This window comes from Vanessa tameamea, chromosome 20, assembly GCF_037043105.1.
Source record: "Vanessa tameamea isolate UH-Manoa-2023 chromosome 20, ilVanTame1 primary haplotype, whole genome shotgun sequence".
Classification (NCBI taxonomy): domain Eukaryota; kingdom Metazoa; phylum Arthropoda; class Insecta; order Lepidoptera; family Nymphalidae; genus Vanessa; species Vanessa tameamea.
In genome coordinates, this window is record NC_087328.1 from 9315233 (window position 1) to 9330309 (window position 15077).

Here is a 15077-nt window from a genome sequence, read left to right on the forward strand (position 1 = left end):
TGCCCTAATTACTGCATGAAAAATACGTGTAATTAATACTGTCCTATTAAATGATCTGATGTGATTAAAGTTACTACAGTGCAGTGCTCCTCACTAATTGATGAAATGATACTTAAACTTGTTTAATATCAAATCAAATTATTATTTTCTATCTTCAGCCGGAAGTAACACAAGAGCAGACACAAGTGGCGCCAGACACTCCGCCCACGAGCAACAATAGTAGCAACGGTAACATGACTGCCGACCTGCTGGGCCTGTCCCAACAACATGAGGTTAGAAAAAAAAACATCGTTGGACTATTTTCTAATTACAAATGATGGTTTAATATTAAATAACAATGTGATGCAACAAATTTGCTCCCACTCATCTCTATCACTAATATAAACCACTGATGTCAGTATTCCGTAAACAATGGAATCATCATATCACATCAATATCATTTTTAGCTGTAATTTAAGTGGTTCGTTCACTCTTTCTCGCTAAAATAATCGATACACAGCCATTCAAATTATTTATGATTGAAAATTAATGATCTGTAACTCTGTTTGTATCTAACATTCTCTTTTATGCTTTTGTAATGTACTTGTGCTTAGGCGGTATATAAAAGTTTTCTTTATTAATAAATTAATATTGGTTCAATTGTATATCGCCTGCTCTGTTTGTCAAAGAAACTCAAATATGCAATATGACATATTCAATTGTATATATTATAAAATAAGCAAACTATTTGTTAACCGATCACAAAACCCCACAGACAAAGGACAAACCAGACGAGCAGCCGCCCAAGCAGATTGACAACACACCAACGTTGGACGCGAACAACGGCAACGTTGGCCGCATATCCGCCAACTTCATCCAATCCGAGCGACGCGACGACTTCGCGGCGCACAACGGACACGGACACCCGCACCCGCTGACGTTGCAGAATGCGATCTAATAACAGAGACGTACGGTCGATATTAGAACGGCTTCTCCGCGTGCATATTGGCTAGGTGAGCTTGACACAACTGTGCCGACACGGTAGATACATTGAATTACGAACTCTGAGCTTATCGAGTTAAGAGCTCGTTTTAAACGCTGAGGAAGCATTAGAAGGTCACTGAATTTGCCACAATATCTTCCGATTTAACTTAACTTAAAATTTTTCTTCGGTCTTATCATTTACTGAAAAAGTAGCTAAATATGGTTTAATAGGTATTAATAAAAACCCTTGATATAGACCCTTGAAAATCCCCATGCTGTTTTAATAAGGGTTTAAAAACTGTTTATATTTCTTTAAGTTAAAAGTTAAATAACCCAAAATTGGAAAGGTTTGCTAGAAGTACTAATGACATGAAACTAAATACTCTTTCAAATTTGAATATTTTGTTTAAAAACACGGTCTTTAATACAAACGTAATAAGGGTTAAGTTTGTGTAAATAGCTTCGGCACTACACGAACTGGTCGAGTCTGGTCAAAGATTTCCCTTAGTGAAAATTGAAATTTCTATATACGATTATAAGATAATGATAGGTTTCTAAGGTGCCTTTACAGTCTTGTTAATTTTAAAACGGTGCTAAAATAATTAATGAATAATGAAATTTAATTTCATCAATGTTAAAGTACAAAATTTTAACAATAATAATAAATTTCAATAATGCACAATAAATAATTTAGTTGAAGGAATGATCGTTCGTCCTAGCCAATATGTATGGAGCGAGAATGGTATAGATATGCTGTACTATTACCACAGGTGCTTTCTCTCTCGCACGTGAAAGTAAAAGAGAGACAAATATACTATTGACATGATGTGTTGTAACAACGTAACTTTTTTTAATCTGTCAATATGTTATCTGTGGTAAATATTACGCATGTATGTTGGCACATGATATAATAGTTATATGGTTAATAATTATTGCATTTAAATCGCAAATCCACGATTCTATTAAGAATTAAAAAAAAATATATCTAGCTTTTTTTTGTTTTGCTAATTTTAAGCGAAGAATTAATAAAATAAATCGTAATCATCGCTTGACGTTCCTCGTATGACAGAATTAATATTTTCATACGAATAAAATAAAATAACTTCGTTGCTTTTTAGTGATTAGGAGTCATGGCAGACAAAACAACCTTGAAGGAGTCATAGTTTTCTATACAAATGTTACTTCAAATTGTTGGCAAAATGCATTTTGAGTGGAAATAGAAGCGTTCTTATATTTTTCACATAAAATTAAAATATCAATAACGTCATTGATTTCATATACAAAATAATTTAATGACTAGTGTCAAATAGTAAAAATATTAGTTTTTTCGTCTGTTTCATTTCTCCTAATCGAGTTATAACAACAGATTAAAAAAATTGAAAACATTAAATAATGATCGTTTGGTGTATAGGTTGTGTATAGCGACACTCGTGAACAGTGTTACAATAATTATTTAATATAAGTTCTATTTATTGTGATGTTTTTATTATTATTAATAATAGATAATTCGGCTTTGCTTAACGCAGCCGCTAGTTGGTTATTAAATTACTTTCTTTAACGAGGGATGATGACATACGGTAAGGCAATATACATTTCAATCTTCCTCATATGTCGATGTGAAAACGCTTATGACTTTCTATGATCAAAAGTCTATTTGTAAGGAGACGGAAGATTTGGTAATTTTCGCTCTTTCTCTGAGGAAAAAATTATTATAAAGTTCAGACGCTATGACATAAGTGTATTTACATATAATTTATGATAGCTTATATGTAATGATGAGTATTAATTCGCTTGTATCAGTAAACCGATTTGCAATGGTGCGAGGGAGACAGGCATATGACGGGTAGCGCGTGTGCGAGTGAGACCGATGGTAATCTGATTTTTTCACCTTTACGATGAATTCTGTAAAGAACCAATCGAAGAATATTAAAACATTATAACATTATTGTTTTTGTTCAAGACTGAAAATAAAAAATGGGATTTTATTAGAATTTGCAAATGCGTTAAAAGTCAAATGTCTGAAACCTAAAAATGAAACGCTAGCTATACCTAAGAAAAATTGAAACGATTATTATCCGTGTATTCGTAACTATTACGAGCCGAGTCATTGAGGCGACTCACATATGTCATAATACTGCTTATTCTGAATTATAGCACTTAGAGCGACCAGACAGCTTTGATACTAGACAAATGATGATTTTGGATCTCCATTTAACATAACACTAACTACATAAAGAGACTTGTAACAAATTTCTTCATAACTATGGTTTCGTTTCTGAGTATTTAAATATTATTTGGAGGTCTGAATAATCTACATGAACTTAATCGCGACGCAAACAATAACGAGATAGTAGGTTATTTAAAAATGCATAAACAATTTTTTGTAATATAAGTAGTTAGCATTCAATATATAATCTTAGTCTGTTTACAATTTGCCTTTCTTCCGTTGTTGAATAATATTTTTTTTGTATGTTTGTAATTCAACGATGTTTCCATTGAAATTGTCTATACCATAATAGTCTTTAACACGTTGGTATTGAGACTGAAATGGTATACGAAATGTTTTCTTTAATCCCTATTTATCAATTTAGTAGTTATAATAACAAATTATAATTAATTCAGGGAACGTTTCCCAATTATTGTATATTCCATTTTCTTTTTATATCACCTTTCGATCTATGGACTGAGGATGAATATGGCGTACGTTGTTTAATTATTGTTTGACATGTTTCACCAAAAAGATGATGTGTAATTTAAGTGTTAATCTACTCATTTGGATTTAATTATAATTTTCAAAATGATTTTTTTTTTCAATGTAATTATGAATAAAATGCATAATAATTATATAGTTTTTGTGCGCCTCGATCAGACATAGAGTATATTCCCTCGCTTATGTAGATATAACATTATACAATTTTTGCTAATCGTCCATTTTGTAATATTATAAACAAATCATGTAGTCCATACTGCGACGGCCTTAATAAATAACTTTTACGCTATTATTTTCTTAAAACATTTAATTTTTTTTTTAATGAAAGTTGTTTTTAAACGTAAACTTTGTGATACGATGCCATTTTGATTATTCATCGTTTGTACGATTCGTACTATTTTTGGTTACCTATATATAATCTGTTCCCTAATTTAGACTGATCGATTCATGCATATCCGACTTTGTAATACTTTTAAACGACACAAGTTTCAAGATGGCGGCGTGTCACGTGTTGCGTGTTGTGTGCTCGGTAGTGCGTTGCGGCTGTGGCTGTCGTTATAACAAATATTATGTATTTATATCACATTGAGACATGGCTTCTATATACGTTCTATTCTTTATTATGTTAGCAATCGATGGATTTATAAGGAGAAAGTTTTAATAAAAAATATTATGAAATTTATATTGTACATTTATTTTCCTTTCCTTCAAACCATATATTTGATTAATTATTGTTCACCAATTACGTTAATTATAAATATGTTGATAAAAAAAAGAATTATTTAAACATAGCATTGCTTACTAATTCTGCTTATAAACAACACTTACAGGAAGAGATATTTAAATGAATAAAAATAAAACAGAAAAATATGTCCTTACCGATTTCGGTGGCCAATCTTAAGGAACAAACACACTCAGAATCTGATGGGACGGAAATAGTAGACTCACCAACGGCTTTCCATATATCAAGCCACTAGACAAACGAAGGAGTCAAAACAGTAATTTAAGAAACTTGGAATATACTTATTTTATTGAATATGTTTGTATAATTTATAAAAAATCATAAAAAATAAGTAAATAAGAATCTAATAAGAATATTTATTCAATTATAAAAATCTTCATTATAGTAGTATTAAAAAAATGACAGACATCGAATTGTTATTATTTTCTTGTAACTATGAACGGCGTGTCAAATCTATCATTATTAAGATCAAAGATCAAGTTTATTTTACGGATCCAGTCTGTAATTACTACCATTCATCCCAAAAACAAATCAAATGAAAGGGGAACGGACTGTACACCCTAAATTAGGCACCTCCACAACTTCATCTAGACTAGATGAACCTAAGTAGATGAACCGTGAAGTAGGTATAGTTGTACAATAAGTGTATTTTCGTTGAAAACCTTTTTTGTTGGTACATCAAAATGTTTATTTTATTTATAATAATTATAAATGCAATAGCTGTTTTGCTCTCAAACGGCTAAACCGATCGCAATGAAATTCCACTTATTCTGGGAACTAAGAGATCTACGAGGAGAATAACCTATTCCAATGGAAGTAGGAAAAAAGCATAAACAAACCTTAGATTTAAGTATTTTGCAATTTGCTAATAACTCCTATTGTGCACTACTAAGAGTTTATGATTAATGTATATTTATTTATAATATATCAATATTACACTTGAATCAGTGTTTTCCACTTAATTTTACTTCCTAAATTCCGATAACAGTTTCGTCGACGTTCAAAACGCCATTTTTTCGCAAATCCATAGTGGATATCATAGATTAATCAAGCTCTCGACCAGTGATATTGCGTCAATTTTCTGTCAAATGTTGTTTATTTAGCTTTTTTCCTGTTATGGTTGGAATAGAGTATACATGTTTTAATAGAAAATTTAATGGTGGCAAGTTTATTATTTGATAGAAGAAATAACCAAAGCTACACAGCTATTGAGCGACTCCAAGTGATACTTTATCTCGGAAGAATTACAATCCGTCGAATTTACATTTATTTATTGAGAATTTACGATCTACTACTTTTTGTTTTTGAATCCATTACGCTTTTTGAAATGAAATTTCTCGAACTTGTCGAAATCGTTGTTATTATTATTTTCTTTTTTTGTGGCGCCCGCTGAAAAGACGGAGAGGGTACCGCTGGTTTTTTAGTGGGTATTCCGGTGTACTTGCGCAGTCCTGTGCACCGGCGACTCCCATATACCCCCTCCCCCACTTTACTGGGGGAAACGCGTGTGTTGATTCTTTAGACATCATTGTAAGAATATGTATAATTTTTTTACACGGAATATCTTTTTATTAGGTTTCGAATAACTAATGGATTATGTAAGTACCTACCTAATAAGTACTGAGATTCGCAAAAATAGATTTATTTCATCGTATTTTTTTTGTTTTATTTGAGATTTGAAATAAAACAATAGTAAAATTGACAACTGCCTTTATTGTTTAAATATTCTTTTTATTATTATATTAGGGAATAATTCAATTGTAGACATTTCGCCAGCCTTAGCGAAATGTTTGCGGACAATTTATTTAACTTTAACATCGAGATACACCGAACTATATTATAATACACTTCATAGCGATCTATATAAATATTTATCAACTCGAAAATATTGCTTTTAATAAATTTTATCTATTCGTTTAAGCATTACATTTTTTTTTTAAATAATTTGTGTTTATAGAAAACAACGAATTATAAATTGATCATTTATAAAAGTTAGTTGATTAATATAAAACTAATTTTACGTTATTTTTATCCATATTTTTATTAAATCATTCGGCGAGAAACTAAATTGCTGTTTACAATATAGTGTTCTTCGATAAATAAAACAAACTTAAATTAAAATACAAGTGGAATGTGTCATTCATTTAAGATTTATTGCAATAAATGATTAAGCAAAACATAAACATTAAATAATTAATATTCATATAATACTGATAAATACTTATAAGTATGGACTAAATTCTAGAAATTGTTCAACGCTAGAATAAGCCTTATATAACTTGGCCGGGAGAGGACGCGCTTACGATGTTTTTTCATTGACTAGGTTTTGATATAAATAAATGAATGTGTCTTCGAAGTATTAGTTCGGCATCGCCATGTCGCCGTTGGGTTCAGAATCTGTGAAAAAAAATACAGTTAGAATTTTTTATTGTTTTCCGTTATATGTCACGTTATATATAGATAGATTCGATTTCTTTTATTTCGTTTTAAAAAGAGGGGATTTAAAAGTAGGGCAGACGCGGCCATTCCACCTCATGGTAATTGGTTACCATATCTCTTGACTGCCGCTTTGGTGCGCCAGATGTAAGGCCGCAGATGCCGAGCTCCTGGGTTCGAACCCCAGCTTGGACAGTAATAAGTTAGTGGTAAGGTAGTTTCTGTCAAAAGGTCTCAGTAACGGTCTAACTCAGAAGTGTACACTCTCGTGTCTTGGAAAGCACGTGAAGCCGTTGATCTTCCGCCTGTACTATTTCTGGCCGTATCGGATTTGCCGTCGTTTGATGTTTGTGCACATACTTGCATGTATGTTATGCGTTGGTTGTATTGAGATTGTATGTCCGTGTCAGGACGACATCACCAACATCTAAACGTTATCGATACCAACTATCGATACTGATATTACGTTATGACATTTACTCCGGTAATAACATTGGCTCAATTGACGTATTAAAATAAAAAACCCTTCATACCGAAACATAACAATACACAGTATGCCGGTAAAAGATAGAATTCGTACATTTTTTTCGTATTCGATTTCGATTATCGCTAAAGCCTTAGAAAAAATTTAACTTTCTCCTTGATACATTAACGTCATGTAAAGAGTAAACATATAAATGGCCATGCTCACCTAAAACGCTGTCATTCTCGGCCCACTTTTTGCCGCGCATTCCTAAGAATCCCGTCTGCCCCTTTCGTTTAGGCCACGGACTATTCAGCAAAAACTTAATCTCCTGCGCCCCGCTGTTTTTCAAGTCCTTCTTACCGCGAACGCCGATGAATTTCCCACGAAACGATACATCATATGGTCTTTTATCCTGTACGGATTTCTTCCCACGTACGCCGAAGAATTTGTGTATGTTAGTCCGTTTTTCCACCTCATTCGAGATGCTCGAATCTTCTGGAATGTCACTGGACTCCGAGGAAACCTCGTTGTTCAGATTAGATCGCAGTTTTTGTATGTACTCGTTTATGAATTCGTTCAAAATTGGATATTCGGGTAGGTTGGAGTTCTCGTCAGTGGAATAATCGATCTGACCGATCAAGGAACCTGAATGTTTCGGGATGTACTCGTAGCTCTCGGGGTAGACCATGAACTCTGGGTACAGGTACTCTTTCTTGCCTCTCATGCCTATGAAGCCCATTGGGACACGTTTGAAATCACCTTCTGAAATGTCGTAGTCTTTTTTGCCTTTCACTCCGATGAAGTATTGGGGCTTCCGTTTGTAATATTCATTTGCGCCGTATTCGTAGTATTTCTTGCCGCGCACACCGAGGAAACCCTGTGGCACGCGTCGCACCACTTCTTGAGCGTTGATCACGTACACCAGCTGGATGGTGATCAGCAACACGTAAGTCTTTATCACACCCATTTCTCGTTTTATAGATCTGTAAAGACAGAAAAACATTCAATTATTTTTCTATCAACACGACTGTAATACTTAAATTATTCAAGTGTCTATTATTTTAAATTAATCTACAAAAAAGTTACGAATGTTAAAATAAATGAATTCTTGATCAGGGTATAGTTTTGCTGTAATTTATATACATACTAGGTGTAATTTTTCAGCGTATTTAACTGTTATTTAAGTAATAATTTATTAGTTCTACTTATCCAAAAACGTACTTAATCGTAAAACATACCAAGAAAACGAACTTAATGAATTTTTTGAAGAAAAGTCATAATCATGAAAAAAACACTATATTAATGACTTTACTTATCCTTTACTCTTAACAAAAGTGAAAATCACTTGTTAAAAAAGAATCCACTAATAACTATCTGACTTTATAATAATAAATAACAATCAATAATTACGTGTATTTTAAATTAATAATAATAATAAAGATAATAACCAACTATAAAGACAAATTATCGATGACTGACAAATTGTATACCTACCCAAGGCATCCAAATTTCGCGCCAAAAAGTAAACCCAAGCCACAGTGGCAAGCGATCGCGCACTCTCTTTTTTTTTAATATATTACGTTACAAGGTACTAATACATTACGCGGTAAAAATACATATAAAAAGTAAAAGTTAATTGTTTTTTTCTTACTTATTAAAAGACCTTTATGGGTCCTTAAATACGGTTTTATTGATATTTTTCATGCGTTACCTTTAGTACAAGATTACGTTTATCTAGTCATGAAACATCACAAGCAAAGGGATTCAACGTCACGTACAATTCCCGCGAGTCACACGAGCAAACGTATTATTGTCAACGAATTACTTTAATAAAGCTCGTATTTATGTTAGACTGGTTCTGATATAAAATACTCTTATTAAAAAAAATAATTGTCGTACCTTTAGAATTAAAGGTAATTACGAACTTTAAACTCGATAAAAAATGTATGCAATTGGAAAATACAGTTATGATTATTGTAATTTTTGTTTTTAACTATTCTTTAAACGAAAGTATTGAATAGTATGCTAAAAATAGCAGTGATCCGTTTCGTGATGAATTTTAAATCATCCCCTTGGCTGTGACGTCATCGCCACGGGGGCTAACACTGCATACACGGCTAACAAGGTGACACAAAAAGGTCTTCGTCCGTCATTGCTTTTGTAAAAGATGAGAAATTCTTACGAAATTCCATGAAGCATGGCTGATAAAATTTGTAAAAAATAAATAAATATATTTTTTTAAATTAATACCTCTATGAACATAGGGTGTTGTACTCATATAAAAATAATTTAACATTTTTTAATAATTTAGGTAGGACGTACAAATGGGCTACCTGACGGTAAGTGGTCGTCGCCGTCCACCGTCCAAGAAATATTAACCATTCCTTACATCGCTAACTCAACAAGCTTGGAAGCTATGACGTAATTGTCCTTGTAGTTGTAGTTGAAACATTGGAACATTACTATACTAAATATTGCTGCTTGACGGTAGAACCTATTACAAAGTCGTCCGAAGTAGAGTTACTTAGGAAAAAATAATGACCTTTTAATATACTTTTTACACATCAATTAACTAAGTAAACAGAATTTTCGTATGCCTGTAATTCATCATTCATCATTCATTCATTCATGTGCTCGTTAGTGTAGGAAAACGTTGTGAGGAAACCTACGAGTGTCGGATAAACATCTGCCAAATATGTTCACCATCCACCAACTCGCATTAGAGATCTTATCCCAGTAGTGGCTGACGTATAGGCTGTTACTTTTATTTAATATTTTAATCCTTCCGGAACTTTCACGCCAGTTACTTTGCCGCAAACAAAAAATATTTATTGTCGTCGCGTTCCGGTGTAAAGGGTGCGTGAGCCGGACTAATAACAGACGCAAGGGACCGCATTACTAAGCCCTTCGCTTGACAGCACATTGGAAAATAAAAACATGTTCAATGTTAAAGGTTTTTCACACGAGTCACAACCACATAATATTAGCGCCATTGTCTTGTGACCGAAACGGGCCTAGCGATGAGCTGTCGCAGATTCGATCCTGACTCCTCATGTTATTATTGTCTGTAATATGCCGTATATAAAGTTTTTTTTAACATAAGATTAAAAAGTAATTGGTACAGTTCAAAATTATTGCGAAATTTAATTAAAAACAAAAATATAGACGACAAATAGCATCTTTAACATTTAGGCATATGAAAGGTACGTATTATTGCCACTGGGTCACTATTATCTAAACACTACTAAATAAGCAATTAAACATTTGTAAAAGTCAAGGTGAACCACGCTAGTGACGACTAAAAATGTCCAAAGCTAACAATATACCAGAACTTACAATGGTGTCATCATGAGGACGTGCGACAGAGATACCGGGTAAGAGTGAAAGGGAGGAGAAATGCCTAATGAGCACGTCACACTAGACGTGTTCGAGGAAGTATTTGGAACGGGTAGTAAACAAAGAAATATATTAAAATATGTCTTATTCTATATATAGAAGGAAAATACAGATTTTGATCGTAGTTATTGTTTCTTTCCTTGAAGTTCTTTCTAAATTTGTTTAACTAATAGTATAGAAAAAGTTCATTAGTTTTCTATGTTGTCTTGGGCTGAGTCAAATCAAATCAAATCAAAATATACTTTATTCAAGTAGGTTATTACAAGCAGTGTTTGTGGTGGTCGCTACTTCCGATTTTCCATAACACAAGTGTTTTAGCTACTTACATTGGGATCAGAGTAAGTATGTGATGTTTGCCAATATTTATTTAAAAAAAAAAAGTATACAATAATTGTTTCATAACAAATATCAAAATTATTAATTCGAGTGTGCATTTTTGATAGTCAATAATAAAAACAATAATCAAAATCGAATCGGTTTACAAATCTGGTCAAGCGCCTCTGCTTCCAATTATCACGTGCTTAACACCACAATACAAGGAAATGCATCTCGAATATTCTTTAGCAGTTGTATCAACCCGCAGATTATATAAATACGACATACAACAATAAGCGATTAATTTCAGAATGAAATAGCAGCTCGTTAATGTCTCGCTGGCTGATATGCAGCTCCCGTCAACGAGACTGTTTAGACTTTTCTTCGCCTTCTTCCTTCTTTCACCGCTGAGCATGAAATCATATTAGGACTCACTAGTTTTTCCGACTTTGCGGACATTAGTTGTATCTTTATAAATTATATGTACTGTTCTCATAATTTTATTATTCTAGTGAAAAGATTCCAATAAACATTTTTTTATCTTTTAATTAATAAGAAACGAGCACTGAATAATGAAGTATTGCTTCGATTAAAACTAAAGTGTTTTATCCACCAGATAATTGCGGCTTACGGAGTGTACCCATATGAACTCGGCCGGCACAATTCAAGGCACTTAATAGAAATCGGGACTCGCGATGTGCACTCACGAGTCAGATACACTTTGAAAGCGATATAAAAGAAAATAGTCTAGTTTTTAGCACTCTCGTTAAAAGTCTGGAAAGGCCAAAGTATTTGGGAAAGGGGGAATTTATTTACGCCGAATTCTGCTCTCCGCCATTATGGGCTAAGTGCTCGCCGATATATTGCATTCGATTCAACGTCCTGCGAAACGACGGTGTTTCAATTACAGTGTGAAATTCTGTACCTCCAATGATCTCTGTTCACTAGCGAACGATAAAAATTCAAAAATTATAAAAAAATTATCCTATTTTATTTATAAAGAAATAAAAATTGAATGTCTTGTCTTTCAAGGCGTGAGATTATATGTAATAGAAATAATTATTTCCTTTTTACTAGAAATGGGTATGACAATTGCCTAAAGGTCGCCAGGGGTCAATCCTCATCGCTGAGCTAATTTTAAAGTTAATGCTTTATGTGTTTTTGGTATATTTCAACTACCTCATTAGTCTAACAGATATATTGTATGCTGCAAATAAAAAAATCTATCTCCGAATCTTGGGTCAGAATAATATTCAGTATTTTTAAAGATTCTACTTTCTTTTTTAAAGCCTAGCAAAGACTAGCAGCCCGAATTGGAGGAGTCAGAGACCCGATCCACTGTCGCCCCGTGCGGAATACGTAAAGCCTCGTGGGCGCTGCACCTGATTTCTGCGTGGTCGTGACGGATTAGAGTTCCAAGAAATTGATGTGACCTTTGTCATTATTGGATGCATTTCAACTTTGTTTTTAAAGTTCACTACGCTAACTACACGGGAAGTTACATATTATATTACATAGATTAAAAATATTATTGAAAGGGCTTTGTGCAATCCCGTCTGGAAAGGTTACCATCCACTCATTGGATATTCTACCGCGAAACAGCAATACTTAGTATTGTTGAGTTCCTGTTTGAACGGTTGAGTTAGTTAGTTAGTTCCCAAGTTTGGTGTCGCATTGACGATGAGAGGAATGGTTACTTCTTACAGCACCAATGTCTATGGGCGGTGGTGACCACTAACATCAGGAGGCCCATTTGCACGTCCGTCTATCTAAATCATATAAAAAATCAACATTAACAAATCCAAAAATATATTTTTCAAAGATACAGCCTGCAGTTAAATTTTCATATGTTAAACTAGAACCTCATTACAAAATACGAGTATACTTCAAAAAAAGCCCCGAGAAGTACACGCCTCGTTGAAGTTTCAAGTTCGGCAGGAAAATCCATGTTTTTTTTATGATTATCGACTTATTTCCTTGCACTTTCAATCACTAGAATCAATCTAATGGTTTTTTATTGAAATTGTATTAATATTTATTGACTTCACCTTATGGAAAGTTAGTTATGTATTCCACATCCTTGATCCAATGCTGTTTAGTGGAACAACTATTTAAGTGTCAATAGCGCAATCGCTTAAGGGCCACTTATCATGTAAAGAGTCGCAGGATCGATCCTGAACCCTTGGTCTACTGAGGCTTACATTTAGGTAAATAAAGTTTTTAAATAGAGAAAATATAAGACCTGATACGCACTGAATACGTTTTTCAAAAAAATCAACAAGTTTCAAAACTACCGAAATACTTTTTAAGTAAAACAACCAAATGACAGGAATATGAATACTGAATCTACTTAATACAAAGGATCGAATATTATATATGTTATGTTAATCTATGCTACCCCTACCTTTTTTACCTCTGTTTCTTTCCCCTACCGTTAGGCTGCCTGGAAGAGATCGCTGTTTCAGAGATAAGGCCGCCTCTTGTGCAAGTTTCTTAATTGTGATTTATGTTTTTTTAATAGTTTGCAATAAGGAGTATTTTGATTTGTCTTTTTACCACTCGGTCCAGTGCGTTTATTATAATTCAATACAGTAAGACATTTATTAATGATATAAAATGAATATCTCCATCTGTATTCGTAGCACGTAGCGTCTTAATGAAAAAACAAAACAAATTTGATCTTATGTACTGTAATGAAATTACGAGTAAGGCTGATATCTAATACGAATATGGATCGTGGTGACCACCATTATTTTGGTTTTAGTATTTACATTATATTTGTAATCATTCTAAGATAGTGCTAATCGGCCCCGCCTTAAGGAGAACAAGTGCCCGGGTGCAAGCAGTGTTCTGTCTATCTCCCCTCCCCCCACATTAAGATGTTTAGGAGATGTTCTGGAGTGCCTCAACAATGGTCCTGGACAGCGTCCCGAGGCATTGTCCAATATGCCGAAGACGGGTTTTTTCGTGCCTTGCATCTAGATTAAGACAGGCCTGCGCCCAATGGCTAAATAATAAACTTAATGATTGAGTGGAACTGCTTTAAAGTTAATGAATAGTTGCACCATTTCATATGTGTGGACACATACAAACAGGCAAAGTTAGATAAAATCGTTAAAAGACAATGTTCTGCAGTGCATGATATATGAAATGTATGAAATCACTTCGCATATCACTCGTTTAATATTTAAAATCGACTAACGACGATAGAAATTCTGGAGCGTAAATAAATGTTATAATTATCATATGAATTTTTGACGTGTTCTATGGAGATTTTCGAGTTTAACGAATAGCTCTACTATTTGACAGACTGACACCGCATAATCAAAGCTAAGATAAAATAATAATATAAGTCCTTTTTCGTTTTAATTTATAAAAAATTTAAAGGACCTACGTTTCGTAGTAGAAAGGACTCTGCGAATAATAAATTTCATGAAAAGCGAGAGCCGATAGCTTTATAACTAATCGACTCTCACAGTGACATCATTTTAACACACACCAATATGAATAAACTTAATTTAACAAAGACGTCGGTTATTTCTGGTTACTAATACCTTTAGCCTGAAGCCTAGTCTCACGTACAAGACCGGCAATGCAATCACAGAGAGCCTATTACATGCAGATCTTAATGTCTAGCGTGATAATAAGATGATTTGTATTCGGAAGCTGTACGGAGAGTCGCAATTTTAAAAAGTAAGTCAGTATGAGTTTCTCCAATTATTCTAATTCACCTTTAATCTTTACGAATTACGAAATGTATGATCGGTATTCCATTGTATTAAGTTTGATTCCATTGGGAATAAAATTGGGATTGGTTTTGAATTGACGGAGATTGATTTATTATATAAACCAATTCGACTTCGTTACTTAAGATTACTAACGAGTAGTAGACAATTATGTTGCGTTTTTTTATTTATAAATGGCCAGTCCTGGCTCAGCCTATTTCTGGGCTCAAAAAGCTTAACCTTTAAGGAAAATATTTGTATTAGGAATTGGGATTTTGTTTGATATATATCTGCATCCGATTTACATATGTGTGCAACTTTACG

At 33.4% G+C, this 15077-nt stretch overlaps 2 protein-coding genes across 3 annotated transcripts in view; one reads left to right on the top strand and one right to left on the bottom strand.

Annotated features, from left to right (window-relative positions):
* The window catches only part of LOC113401674 (MAP7 domain-containing protein 2-like), a 45372-nt gene extending 41017 nt beyond the window's left edge, over window positions 1-4355 (top strand). Inside the window, exons 18-19 of the mRNA XM_026641671.2 lie at window positions 159-272; window positions 755-4355. Coding sequence (XP_026497456.2) covers window positions 159-272; window positions 755-937 — 297 coding nt within the window. The 3' untranslated portion in view covers window positions 938-4355. The remainder of the gene's footprint in view (window positions 1-158; window positions 273-754) is intronic.
* A 2262-nt stretch (window positions 4356-6617) lies between these two features.
* The window catches only part of LOC113401678 (tachykinins), a 65402-nt gene continuing 56942 nt past the window's right edge, over window positions 6618-15077 (bottom strand). The window contains exons 2-3 of one of the 2 annotated variants that reach the window (XM_026641683.2): window positions 7678-8300; window positions 6618-6812 (exon numbers count right to left, since the gene is read on the bottom strand). In XM_026641683.2, coding sequence (XP_026497468.1) covers window positions 6775-6812; window positions 7678-8284 — 645 coding nt within the window. In that variant the 5' untranslated portion in view covers window positions 8285-8300 and the 3' untranslated portion in view covers window positions 6618-6774. Of the gene's footprint in view, window positions 6813-7542; window positions 8301-15077 lie in introns of both variants that reach the window. The other variant, XM_026641682.2, reaches the window with a different exon arrangement.